General features: G+C 40.1%; 2 protein-coding genes across 2 annotated transcripts; both read left to right on the forward strand.

Moving 5' to 3' along the window:
• The first annotated feature begins 1,290 nt into the window (after positions 1–1,290).
• LOC139301581 (bone morphogenetic protein 10-like) lies at positions 1,291–3,121 on the forward strand. The gene is made up of 2 exons (XM_070925016.1): positions 1,291–1,630; positions 2,067–3,121. The coding sequence occupies exons 1-2, from the start codon at positions 1,291–1,293 to the stop codon at positions 3,119–3,121; spliced, it is 1,395 nt and encodes a 464-aa protein (XP_070781117.1).
• Positions 3,122–7,106: 3,985 nt separating this feature from the next.
• Positions 7,107–12,748, forward strand: smad4a (SMAD family member 4a). Its single transcript, XM_070925048.1, has 11 exons — positions 7,107–7,227; positions 8,145–8,500; positions 8,623–8,797; positions 9,176–9,205; positions 9,294–9,485; positions 9,774–9,881; positions 10,312–10,362; positions 10,456–10,639; positions 10,773–10,941; positions 11,352–11,490; positions 12,537–12,748. Exons 2-11 carry the CDS (start codon positions 8,261–8,263, stop codon positions 12,746–12,748), a joined length of 1,500 nt encoding a protein of 499 aa, XP_070781149.1. The 5' UTR covers positions 7,107–7,227; positions 8,145–8,260.
• The last annotated feature ends 1,099 nt before the right edge of the window (positions 12,749–13,847 follow it).

The raw sequence follows: 13,847 nt of genomic DNA on the forward strand, positions 1-13,847 counted from the left end.
CTTCCACAGAATAGCAATGCATGCAACACATCGAAGGCATGCAATGGAGCTTTTTCTGTGAACATCTTGCTTTGTTTAAATTCACATTTTCTCCCCCAAAGTCATCTGGTGTTTATGTAAGACCAAACAAATATGTTTAATGCATGTTCTACCTCATGTACACCAAGACAAACTGTCACATAACCTCATGTCTGCATGAACTCTTGAACTTGTATGTTGCACACTGCCAGTGAGAGGGCTAAAATGTGTTGGCATTAGTCATGTTTCCTCCTGCGGGCTGCAGGGCTCACTTACATTAGTGGTGGCATTTTAAATGCATGTACTGTGGGTTCATATATTTATCTCTTCATGTTAAGTCATTATATGTATAATTCTTATATACATTGATGCATTGCTATGGCTTAAATGTGGTAGTGAGGTTTGCTCTGAGTGACAATAATCTAAAGTTATGTATTTTTAAAATTTATTTTCATGACATTTTATTTGTTGTTGTCATTTGATTGTTTCAGTGGATGTACGCTGAAGTGATGACAATGATTACATGTGTGAGCTGTCAGACAGCCACTAGTAGAAAACAAAACCAGTAATTAGTTAAAAGCATATACAAATTAGGTCAAAGCAGCCTCTTCACCACCTAATGAAAATGTTTAATTAAATTTAAGATAAGGGAGCAGAGGTACCGATATTGAGTCTACACTGGCCTCTTGTGGAGATTAACATAAATCAACAATATCATTAATTGTTAATTGATTTCTTGCTTTAGGCAGGGAAATAGTATACACAATATCATTTCCATGTTTAATTATTTGTCCCTTAATTGCGATAATCTCTAAATTCATCAATATTCTTTAAATATAAAGTATCATGGTTAAATATTTGATTGGTGCAGCAAATAGCAGTTCAAAAATCAACGTCATGTTAATCTTAAGTCATTGTAAGGCAGGTTTTGTCTGCAGTTAATCAAGAGAAAAGCGTACATCGAAATGAGACGGAATATCTGTGGAAGTTCTGAGCAGGGAGAGAGAGAGGAGGGCCGAGCAGGTCCTCAGTGACATCTCCAAACATGTCAGCACAGCACATTGGACAGCACAGCCCTGCCCTCAGAACCAAACCACAAGATCAACAAGGGCAAAGCAGTTTTCTCTTTGCCCCCAACAGCACCCTGTTGTCCTTTAATGAAGGAGAGTCCTTCCACGAAAGGTTGAAGTGTTTGCAGGTATCCTCTCCAAAAGGATCCATCACATCTTCTCATCTGATACTCAATCTTTGGATTTAAACCTCCACTCTACCATGACTGTTTCCGTCTTCTCCAACCTTGGGTTTATCCGCTCTCTGAATGTCCTACTTCTGATGTTGACTGGTTTGAGCTTGAGCAGTCCCATCAGGTCTCTTGAGAACCATCACAGGGCATCAGTCGGTAGGGATGTGGGTGATAATCCGCTACTTGATGCACAGGACTTTCTGAGCCAGTTTCTGTCCACAATGAACCTCACAGAGCTGAGGCCCCAGACCAGGCCCCTCGCTGCCCGTAAGGAGCCACCAGAGTACATGCTGGAGCTGTACAACCGCTTTGCCCATGACCGCACTGCTGTGCCCTCAGCCCACATTGTGAGAAGTTTCAAGAACGAAGGTACAAACTTGTTTTTGTTTACCACCACAAAAATCTTGGAAAATTCATATATTGCATAAAAAATGTAAAACTTTGTGTTTCATTTGAAAAAGAATAACATGTAACCCCCTGAAGGATTAGCATTGAAATCATTGGGATCACAATCTAATAATTTAATGATTTAAGAAATTGGACTACTTTGATTGAAGGAAGTGCAGTAAATCTGGAAGTGTTGATTGTTTTAATTGAAATGATGAAGGTGCACTTGAACTAAGCATTAACATATGATATAATTTATATTATAATTATATGATATAAACAAACCAAAAACATTTATTATAGTAAGTGTGTATTTGATACAAGGGTCCATTTAATATTAAACATAGTTTAACTTGAGTTTTAACCACTGAAACCTACAAAATGCATTGAGAGACACTTATTGATATTTTGATTTCAGATTCCTCCCCATACAGTATAACGGCCAGGGGTGTACGGAAACATCCAATGCTGTTCAACATCTCAATGCTCCACCATGAGCATATAACAATAGCTGAGCTTCGCCTTTTCACCCTGGTCCGGAAGGCCCAAAGACCATATATTGGCATTGACTGCAAGGTGACCGTCTACAAAATACATGAGGGTGTTGTTTGGACAAAAGAGGTGGGGAAAGAAGGGAGAAGGAGGGATAAAGAGGAGGTGGTGGAGATGGAGAATTTGGAGGAACTGGTGACAAAGCATATCCATGCCAAAGATAACAGCTGGGTGTCGTTTGACCTGACTCATGTGGTTACACTCTGGCTGAAGTCAGGGTGTGCAACTCATAGACTTGAGGTTCATATCGCAAGTCTGGGGTCAGAGGAGGAAGGGGCCACACAAGAGGTCACAGAGGAGGGTGGGAGGTTGGTTGAGGTCGATATCGACCGGAGCTTGGAGGGGAAACACAATGCAGTGATGATTGTATTCTCAGACGATCAGAGCAGAGACCACAAACAGGATAAACAAGAGCTCAACCAGATGATTGAACATGAGAATGACCTTCCTGAAAACATGGGACGGAGCCAACAAGCTTTCCGGGGACACATTAATCACAACGCTGGCCATGCTAACCAGGACGAGCTGGACAAACAGTCTCTCATGCAACTGCAGTCCAACCTTATCTATGACACGCCTTCCCGAATCCGTCGCAATGTTAAGAGCGAGCCATGCAAGAGGACCCCACTCTTTGTGGATTTTAAAGACATTGGCTGGGATACGTGGATCATCCAGCCTCTGGGCTATGAGGCATATGAGTGCAACGGTGTGTGCAACCCACCCATGACCTCCGAGGTCTCGCCTACCAAACATGCCATAGTGCAGACACTGCTGAGTGTTAAGAGTCCAGAGAGAGCATCGCGTGCCTGCTGTGTGCCCACTAAGTTGGAGCCGATCTCACTCCTTTATCACGATAACGGGGTGATCACTTTCAACCACAAGTATGAGGGAATGGTGGTGGCAGAGTGTGGCTGCAGATAGTCCTGAAAGTGATGCTATTACACAGAGATAGAGACTGTGCGCTGATGGAGCTAAAGAAATGATCATCATCTCAGAAACAAACTATCTATCTATCTATCTATCTATCTATCTATCTATCTATCTGTCTATCTATCTATCTATCTATCTATCTATCTATCTATCTATCTTGTTTCCACAGTATCTAAGATCTCATACAGTGGTGTGTAAAAACACAAGTCTAGACTTAGTTGTAAATTAGGGATAGACACAAATCTGTGCAACATGATGTAAATTTGTAATTGTATAAAGGTAAATCAGTTATTATTTAATTAGTACAGAATAAAAAGCTTTTAAAGAAATGCTGCAAATCTTTTTAAACAGTCTGTTTGTGATTTATTATAATTAATCTGCAGATTTTTGTATTTTAGAATGTTTTTGGTTAAGTTGCACAATTGCATTGCAAACAGTAACAGGCCATAGTCATGCAAATTTGGCATCAGTCCCATCAGGCCCAGAAAACAGACAAAAGGAGAAGAGAAAAGAAAGAAAGTTCTGATAGCAAATGTCTGAACATCCTGGTAGAAATTTCTCTCCAACCTGTTTCAGATGAAGTGAGCTCCATGTCATTAGGGACAAGTCAAAAGGTTAAATACAGCAGCACTGATATCAGTTACAATAACAACCATCTGAAGAATTTGGAAATTAATGACAGTGAGTGAGATCTATCTAAGTACAAAATATGTACCCTGAGTGCAAAGTTTCAAGGTACAGAATCTGCCAAAAGTGAAATTTGCACTTTGGGTTATTTCCGTGCAGGTGCTGGAACAGAATGTACTAAATACACTGAACCTTATTGCTGACTTTTCATCATTGACCTTTCACAAAACTTTCTTTTTTCCATCTACATTTTGTTCTGGCATAAATTGTTCCTAATGCAGAAGTTGAGAAGCTCCAGCTTATCCAAACTGAACTGTAAAAATTCACATTTAAGATGGCCACCAGATTACAATGATTTGCACTACTGACAGTATGATGTATGTTTTTTAAATATGAAAAGGCTCTTAAATTCAACTGTAATTTAATCACAGTCTTGCCAACATGCTTTATAAGTAGATATACATGCTGCAGATTTGTAAATGGTATCATTTGTTTCTGTGCCCTATGGCATGTTGGAACCGCTGAACTGATTTAATTAATGTGACATTTTCCTTCTTATTTGCTTGCCAAACTTACAGAAAATATATTTTTCGGTGGCTTTTGACTAGGAAAGGATTTTCACGGTGTCTTGGAGCTCTTTGGGGCTTCTTTCTCTTACCTAACATTGCTGTCTACTGCTGTGAAATCATTCTTTACACCCCAGCCATGCACACCCTGCTTTTGGTTCGCACACCAACATCAATGTTATTATGGTTGTTAAAATAAAACAAAACATCTGAAAACAAACGTATTCATAGAGCAATTTTTGATCTCTTGTGCACCCTGTTTCATTGTCAGGTAATCACAGCACTCCCCACCTAACAACCTTAATCCCCATCCCTCTAGCGTCACATGCCTGGCGGGCCTCTCTCTGCCCGCTTCCATGCCATAGTGATAACGAGGTGTCAGAGCCTGGAGTCTTGTAGACCGTCACTCAGGATGAGACGCCACGCCAAGTGGCAGCATTTGTGAGAAGGTGGTGTCAGATTCCTGGTCTCCAACGCCAACATGCTCTATTGACAATCCTGCCATCAGGTTGCTTGGTGCCCTCTGAACCCACCCACTTCCTTTTTCTGACACGGGCATGCCAACGTCCTTATCAAGGCCACAGCGACAGTACAAATGGAAAAAATACATGTCACATCATCACCTAGCTTCTGCTGTTAACAGTCGGAAGCAGATAACAATAATGGAATAACACTGTGGAACCTTCTAACTTAATAGGATCCTCACTCAGTGCACAGATTTACATAGGCCAAGTGTGCAGGGCAGAGATATCGGCTGGCAGTGAACAAATTGATTCCCCAGTGTGGAGCTTATTTAAAACTATAATAAAGCTTCAATGTGTAGAAAATATTCCTAAAAACAGCAATATGCAATGACTTCTTTGTTCACAATGACTTGTTGATGTTTTAGTTTAAGGACTGTACAAAAATGTTTGGGGTGAGAAGGGGGGGCTGAATCTTTTATCTAATTTAATTAAAAAATCAGGTTATTAATATTTTCTTGGACTCTCCTTTTGACTTAAAAAAAAAACTGCAATAGCTGCCCCTCAATATTTCAAAATAATGTATTTATGGCAAACATAACAAAATGGTAACAAAGCCACTAAGAAAACTATAATGATCTGCGTCTATTCTGTTTCTCAAAATTGTTCGTGCAATCGGAGTTTGGTGCGGAAAATAGAGCTTACATACAGAGACAGAAACGACGACCTGCATATAGGCAAACACACCTATGATCAATCGGTGCACACAAAAGGCATCTTTCTGATGTAAATATTTGCTTGGCTCAATTTACGTTTTCCAATGTGAAAAAGTTAGAAGACCCTTCCATTTTGTCCCAAACATTTCAGACTACTCTCCATTCAGCATAAGAACAAATAGATAACCCTCCCCTTTTTCTACCTTGAAAGAATAGTCCATATCAAGTCAATATTTTCACTTTTGTAGAAAAGATACATTAAATGACATTTATTTAAAAAACAGCTTTTTCAAAATGTACCATTTCCATTTTCCTACATGGTCTAGAAAAGAGATCCACTATGTCAGCAACACATTTGAGCAGATTCATGTGATGGCAGCTTAGTTCATCACTCTTTAGCAACAAAGCTATTGTTGTTCATGGGAGGCCAACTTTAAACATACAACACATGATTAATCTCACTGGGAGATAAGGAAGACAGAGCGTAAGAGAGATTTTGACAGGGCACTGTTTTCATTACTGTAATGTCACACTATATGATAACCACAAGGGGGAGACTTTATATTACAGTAAAAAACCATCACATTGCAAAAGAAAAGAGCTTTGAAAACATCATATTGAGGTTAATGTCATTTGAAGAAGTCTTGTCAAGGTTGGCCACATTTTCAAAAAAAGTGGAGACATTAATGTGATTGTATGTCATTAGCTGTATTGTATTGCTGTCATTTTGAAGTCAACCACGAGAGTTATGTTTTTACTTCCCTACATGATAACTATAATTGACCCACCTTCCATTTTTAAAGATGTATGTACAGAAAATGGAATATATCTAAAAGTTAAAGAACAAGTTCAACACGTCATTATCATATTAACTTGATAAGAGGGGCAGAGAAGACTGTGGGCTCTTATTGCCTCCCCAATTCCTCCAACACTCTAGGTATTGTATATGCACCATGTCATTTTTAAGTATCTACCAGGTACAGTTCACAGCAGACTACACTTGGCAGCTTTCATCCCCAGAAACCAACCTGCAGTGAAATACTGGCTGTATAACTGTATAACCCTAACCCCTCCACAAAACAGTGTCTCAAGATGAGGTAATTGTATGGCCAGCCTTAATGCCCATATCACTTCACTTGATAATGTGCTTTAGTGGTGCATGTCCCTCAAACCAATTGATACATACGTAATTGTTTAATCAATCAACAGGTTTATTATAGTAAAATAGCAATCCCTCGCTCCAAAATGTCTTTCTGGTATGTGGTATCAATATGCAAACAGTTGCCAGTGTTTTTTTTAACAAATAGCATAACAAACTGCAGCGCCACGCCTATCACATTTTACGCGTGCATGCCCAGTTGGAGCGTGGTGCGTGGAGAGGAATTTTGTTTATTTTCTTGGCGATATTATTATTAATTATTATTATTATTATTTTTTTTTAAAAACAGTTTTAGTGTAATAGGGCAAACAGATAAACGAGTGGACGTTTAGCTAATGTGACATGGTAGCATTTCGGGGGGTAGCAAATTTGGACAATCATAGAAGAAGGTTAGCAAGCTTTTAGCGTTAACTTAGCTTTTAGCGGCGAGCTAGCAAGCTAGCCAAAATAACATAAAAGCAAGCTAGGTAACGCTAGATAGCGTATCAACATTTAGGTAACTGAAGCCCCTCACTTATCACCCTCTAAGTTACAACTGGGACTAACGCTGCCGAGTAGAGAAATCACTGTAAGTACATAAATCAGTTTGAATTTGATTCAGGTAACGTTAGCTAATGTTAAAAGAATGCTTAACGTTACTAAACTAGCGTTGGCTAACTAACAGTGATCGCTAACGACAACAGAGCTACTCAATATTAGCTGGGCAATGTTAGCTAACTTAATACTCCACAATAGTACTCTAACTAAACATATGTATTAATTTGAATAGTTGTAATATCTGAGCCGTGGAATTGAGGTCAGTTTAGGTTGCATACTGCTGAGGCATTGCTAGGAAGGATAACGTTAGGCTACCTGTGTTTACTAACATTAGCTTTGGTACCCATTATGGCTAATGTTAGCTAGCTACGTTTACTGTGAAAATGCTCTTAAAAACCTAAAGTTAACCTTAATAATAGTAAAATATAGCAACTCCAGAAAACAGAGAAAACACAGTTTTCGGTGCCATATGAATATGTTTTTTTTTTGCTTCCAAACGAGATATAACGTTATAGCTATTGGCCATATTTGTAGAGGACGACCAGTGAGAGTTTCTGCATGAATGAATGTGAGCTTTAATGTAGTGGTTGTCAATTTGTAATGTACGCTTAAAGCAAAACCGTTGATATAAACACGTGTCACATCAAACTGGGCGTGTTCACACAGTATTAAGAGGCTCTAGAGGTTTTGAAAGTTGCATGAAAAACCTTTTATTCATCAACAGTATCTAGTGACTGAAGTGTCATTTTACTGTCATCTTTAGAAAGGCACATTAGATTCAAAGACTTCAAAGAGGGCTGAACATGTTAATCTGTTCTCTTCCTACAACATTAGGTCAGGGTGATACAGATTGTACAGCCAGTGCTGCTTTATGTAATGCAATGTGAAATTGTGGTTGGCATACCCATCTGAACTCTTAGTCAAAAGACACTGCTCTCTCTGTTTTAGGTCGCAAAGCTTGGACAGCGTTGGATCAACAGTACCTTCACCTTGACACTTATACTGATAAAGTCATAGGGGATACAACTTGAAAGCCTCCCCAAGGTTGAAACCTAAGGAGCAAGATGTCAATCACGAACACTCCCACAAGTAATGATGCCTGCCTGAGCATCGTGCATAGCCTGATGTGCCACCGTCAGGGAGGGGAGAGCGAAAGCTTTGCTAAGCGAGCTATTGAGAGTCTTGTCAAGAAGCTGAAGGAGAAGAAAGATGAGTTGGATTCCCTCATCACAGCCATCACTACGAATGGAGCTCATCCAAGCAAGTGTGTAACCATACAGCGAACTTTGGATGGACGCCTACAGGTATAGTAGAAAATATACAGTACCAAGTTGGTTTAGTGTTACACTCCTTGTAATATTAAGATACAATTGTGAGAGATGCCACAGAAACTCTACCTCATTAGATCTTTCTCTCTGTGTTTTAGGTTGCGGGGCGTAAAGGTTTTCCTCATGTTGTCTATGCCCGACTGTGGCGATGGCCTGATTTACACAAGAATGAATTAAAACACGTGAAATATTGCCAGTATGCCTTTGACCTGAAGTGTGACAATGTTTGTGTCAACCCATACCACTACGAGAGGGTTGTCTCTCCAGGCATTGGTGAGTAAGGATCACATGTTTGTTTGTCGCAGCTAGATCTCATTGTTTATTGATACATTTAGAATGATACTACAGGAACACTGAAGGATTGTGAAGGTTGATACAAGTTGGTGTATTTTTCACATGATTTAGCCCCTTCAACAGATGAAATGACACCTAGACTTTGAATTTTATATCTTAAATACATTGTTCAGTCATTGTTTAGAACAACAGATGCACACCTGATACTCTTGATCCAGTTTTTTCAGTTTGAAATTAAGTTCTATGAAGCAGTGATCTGGTTGAAAAATGTACAGCCTATGATCTAATTCCTACTCAGAATATTGACCTACATAAACTGAATGAGTGATATATCTGATCTTTTTCATGTTTTTGCAGACTTATCAGGGCTGACCCTTTCAAGTTCAGGTAAGGAGGAGCCAAAGTTATCCTGTTTGCTCATTGAAGATTTTGTGGATGTCTGTTAGTCTTACATATGTCTGTTCTCTTCATGTAGGTCCACTCTTGGTAAAGGATGAGTATGACTATGACAACCAGCAATCTGAAAACCTCCTGCAGACTATCCAGCACCCCCCGTCAAGGCCTGGTCCACAGGAGACCTTCGGCAGCCCTGCTCTACTCCCCCCATCGGAGGGCAGCAGTTCAGCTTCAACATCTGCTTTCTCTTCCATCAGTGCTGGACCCTCAAGTGAGACACCACACACATATATACAGGCTACACATATATGCTAAACATAATGGAAGATACACTCTGTAAAAGTATTAATTTTGTGTTATTGGACAAGTAGGTTTAGGACATTTTAAATGTCATTTTTTATAAGGGATTACCTGTCCCCAGCTAAATTCTTTGAAATTTCAATTGGGCAAAGTTAACAATAAACATCTATTTTTATTTAGCTTTAAGAGCTGATCTGCTGCACAGACATCAAGTTGGCACACATTTGGCAGCACAACTGTTTTCAATTTATATTTACAGATTCTACCCCCAACTGGAGCAGAAACAACAGCTTCACCCCTGCGGTACCTCAACATCAGAATGGGCATCTACAGCATCATCCACCCATGCCTCACACAGGGCATTACTGTGAGTGGATGGAAGACATGGAAAACTTTTGTGAAAAACTCACATCAAGCCTTAATAATAGTCCATGTCCTTTTGAATCATTTACAGATTATTTGAATAATTAAGGGAATTAAGATGTAAGAGTAGATTTGAAAAATGTGTAGAAGTGATAGCAGCAGCACCAAGACATAGATAGTTTCTCCAGCAGACTTTCTCATGTTTAGATATATTAATGCATTATACATTTACAAATATGTGACAAGCTAAAGCAAAATGTGTTTATGTGGTTGAAGTGACTAACCATAGATGTTATGACATGTTATAAAATCAGGTAATTTTCAGCGCTATTGCTGCATGATCTGTGCTCATTTCTGAATAATATTTCACATCTTAAGAAGTTGTGTGGTTTCAGAATGTACTGTTCAAAATGAATGTCGACATGTTCTTGCAGGGCCCGTTACAAATGAAATTGCATTCCAGCCCCCCATATCCAATCACCCTGGTGAGTATCAAACTGCAGATGGAAGACAATCCTCATATTTAACATAATTTGTGCCACCCATTTGACCTGAGGTTGTTTGTTGGTTTGTTCCAGCTCCAGAATACTGGTGCTCCATTGCGTACTTTGAGATGGATGTCCAGGTTGGGGAGACGTTTAAGGTTCCCTCCACATGTCCGATAGTGACTGTGGATGGCTACGTGGATCCGTCAGGAGGGGATCGCTTCTGCTTGGGCCAGCTAAGCAATGTCCACAGGACAGAGAACATAGAGAGAGCCAGGTACTCTGCCACATACTTAGATATATCATCATATAGTTAATTCAAGCAGTTCATGTTTAATGCATGTTTGTAAGGGATTGACAGAAATGCAAAGTGTCTGTGATGTCTCACATCTCCGCCTTTCTGTCCTTAGGCTCCACATTGGCAAAGGCGTGCAGCTGGAGTGCAAAGGTGAAGGAGACGTCTGGGTGCGCTGTTTGAGTGATCATGCAGTGTTTGTGCAGAGCTATTACCTGGATCGAGAGGCTGGACGTGCCCCTGGAGATGCGGTTCACAAGATCTATCCCAGCGCCTACATCAAGGTGAGATCGCAGTACAGTGATCAAACAATGAAAAGCAGAAAAATATCAAGGCGGTTTTATCAGATTCAGTTCTTGACACATTTACATACACACAAATAATCCAGTCATAATGTGATGAAGGCGCTAATGTGAGTAAGGCGGGGCCTTTGTAAAAACCATACTCTTATGTTAATGCAATTATGTTGAGAGTTGGAGTAACCATAATCGCAGTAAAATATGTGTAAGATTTTAGTTGTATTATTCAAGGGATTTTCTGACCATATATACGTTAACATTTTAATGTTATTGGTTATGAACCTAATCAAGTTAACATTAAACCTGACAATATTAGTAGACTGTCAAATGCTTGAGTGTTTATTCAGTATCTTGTCTTGTCATCAGATCTTAGCGTTTGTCTTGTCCCCTGCCAGGTGTTCGACTTGCGTCAGTGCCACAGGCAGATGCAGCAGCAGGCAGCGACTGCTCAGGCAGCAGCTGCAGCCCAGGCAGCAGCAGTGGCCGGGAACATTCCCGGGCCGGGCTCTGTGGGAGGCATCGCCCCTGCCATCAGTGAGTGTTCTTACTGCTGCACCCTTCACCCTTCAACAAGTGTATTATTATGATTGCTTGTCATCATCGCCTTCTGTGGACATTTTGAGTCCAGACTAATATCAGGGACTTTCTTATGGGTAGACTTGAATGCACAGAGTTGTGAGCAAGAGAATTATAGAGCAGCATGAACAGAAGAAAAGCAACCAGCAGTGTCGATTAATGATAAAGAAAAGAAAAACTGGTACACGAGATAACTAGTCAGCACATCTTAACTGAACAGGACTCATTTCATTAATTTGAATTTAGCGATGTGCAGCCATGTGCAGCCATGTGCAACTGTATCATGTGCAGCTGTATTGTATAGAAAAATGCAAAAACTGAGTCTGGATGTGGAATCAACATAAAATGACCAAGGATACTTTAGACTGCAAGTCCAAAGGATATAGTCCAAAATGGACCCAGACCCGGAAAGTATAAATGAGCCGTAACACAGTGTTTCTTTTTGGTGTTAGAAAGTGTATGTTTCCTGGCGTTGTGAGGTGTGTTTGATAAAAGAGATTGGATAATTGCCCAACAAAACAAAATACATGTTAGAATTAATATAACTCATCCAAAACTGTTGAGCAAACAGGAAAGTTTAGAGCACAAATGGGCCATGCTTTGGAGTTTCAGAACATTTATAGGGGAAGGAACATTGAAAACTCTTGAACATTTCTGTCTCAAATGTATTTAGTCACACTGCAGTGCCATGTTACTGTTACCTACTGACTGTACCATGCACTCCTGCTCTTTTCAAGTTTTCTCATTTAATCAGAAAGTTGGAGTAAAGGTGTTGCTTTCGAACAAACCTTGATTAAGTACATTTCCACATAGCATCATTACACGTGTGGCCTCATCAGAGTGGGAGGTGTGCATACGGCTGTAGTACTTTTTCTACTTGGCTGTGTGTCTACTGTAAAAGTTCCAACTTTTACTGCAAGAGTAACTTAGCTAACATATCTCTGCAAGGTTTGGCCTATAGTGCCACATCGATCTAAAAGTTGCTGCCTGTAATTTCCCTGCAGGTTTGTCTGCAGCTGCAGGCATTGGGGTTGACGACCTACGCAGGCTGTGCATCTTGCGGATGAGCTTTGTGAAGGGCTGGGGGCCTGACTACCCACGGCAAAGCATCAAAGAGACGCCCTGCTGGATTGAGATCCATTTACACCGAGCTCTACAGCTACTGGATGAAGTTCTGCACACCATGCCCATAGCTGACCCTCAACCTCTTGACTGAGTTAGACACTTACTGTACGAAAAAAAAAGACTGTACTTTTAACAGACCACTCCACCTATAGGCATGGAGTGCCGAAAGGGGGCTGCAACGACAGTGATGCTGAGTAGGTTGTAGGTGTTGGAACAAGGACATAAAGGTCGGCAGTATACTCCAAACACTCTGCTTTCAAATCCATTTGCCAGTTTACCGAGAGACTCCAGGTGTGTAAGTTCAGTGACTTCAGCTGGAGGACCATGTGACACCTCACACTAGGAGGAGTCGTAGTACTCTGGAAACACGCTGCAGAGAGGATGCGCATGAAAAAGGAAAACAGTATTCCGACATTCACCTATTGGAAGTTCATCACAGCATGAAAGGAACAAGGCTGTGTGTCTCTCAAATCTCAAGTTGCTACAAAAATACTCACACACACACACTCCACACAGAGATTAAAAGATGCAAAAAGCCTTTAAATTATTTAAGTAGCCTTAGTGCTCTACAAAACAAACGCATCACCGCAAGAGAGTGTAAGGTGTCGAACAAGAAATGATTCATGCGTAGCTGTCGTCTTTTTCAGTGTAAACATTTCCATATTTAAGATTTTAATATGTATAGATCCCCCATAACTGACTGACAAAATTCTTTTTTTGGACTGTTAAGCAAGAGGACTCCTTTAGCAATGAGTTAAGCTGAGCAGAATGTGGCACCTTGTATTGGATGCAAACTTGATATTTACCCTGTCTGAACATACCAGCTGATATAAGTTGGAGTATACTGCCGGTCCAGCCCTCCTTTATTGGCTCTCCGGTGCTTATATGGCTCCATGTAAGGGGTTTTTCTCCCTCACAGATCAGGACATTTATATAAAATCATGTAATTCATTACTCATGTTTTTGTAAGATGTAGTCTTAAATGTTTTTCAATGCCGACAGTCCTTGTTTGACGTTTTCTGATTTATATTTCCGTTTTGAATAGTTGTTTTTAATGACGTAAAGAGCATTTTGAAAAGCCCATTTTAGCTGACCTCAGCTTCTCTTTCAGCACCATAAAACTACTCCATTATTCTGCCACCAGTCACGGCTGTTTCACTTTTTTATTTTTGTCCAATAGCACTTTATTA

Source organism: Enoplosus armatus, chromosome 18 (assembly GCF_043641665.1).
Source record: "Enoplosus armatus isolate fEnoArm2 chromosome 18, fEnoArm2.hap1, whole genome shotgun sequence".
Lineage (NCBI taxonomy): Eukaryota > Metazoa > Chordata > Actinopteri > Centrarchiformes > Enoplosidae > Enoplosus > Enoplosus armatus.

Coding starts and splice junctions, on each gene's coding strand:
- LOC139301581 (XM_070925016.1), top strand. CDS start 1,291: ATGACTGTTTCCGTCTTCTCCAACCTTGGGTTTATCCGCTCTCTGAAT. Junction 1,631..2,066: donor GAGAAGTTTCAAGAACGAAG/GTACAAACTTGT, acceptor TTTTGATTTCAG/ATTCCTCCCCATACAGTATA.
- smad4a (XM_070925048.1), top strand. CDS start 8,261: ATGTCAATCACGAACACTCCCACAAGTAATGATGCCTGCCTGAGCATC. Junction 8,798..9,175: donor GGTTGTCTCTCCAGGCATTG/GTGAGTAAGGAT, acceptor ATGTTTTTGCAG/ACTTATCAGGGCTGACCCTT. Junction 9,882..10,311: donor GCCTCACACAGGGCATTACT/GTGAGTGGATGG, acceptor ATGTTCTTGCAG/GGCCCGTTACAAATGAAATT.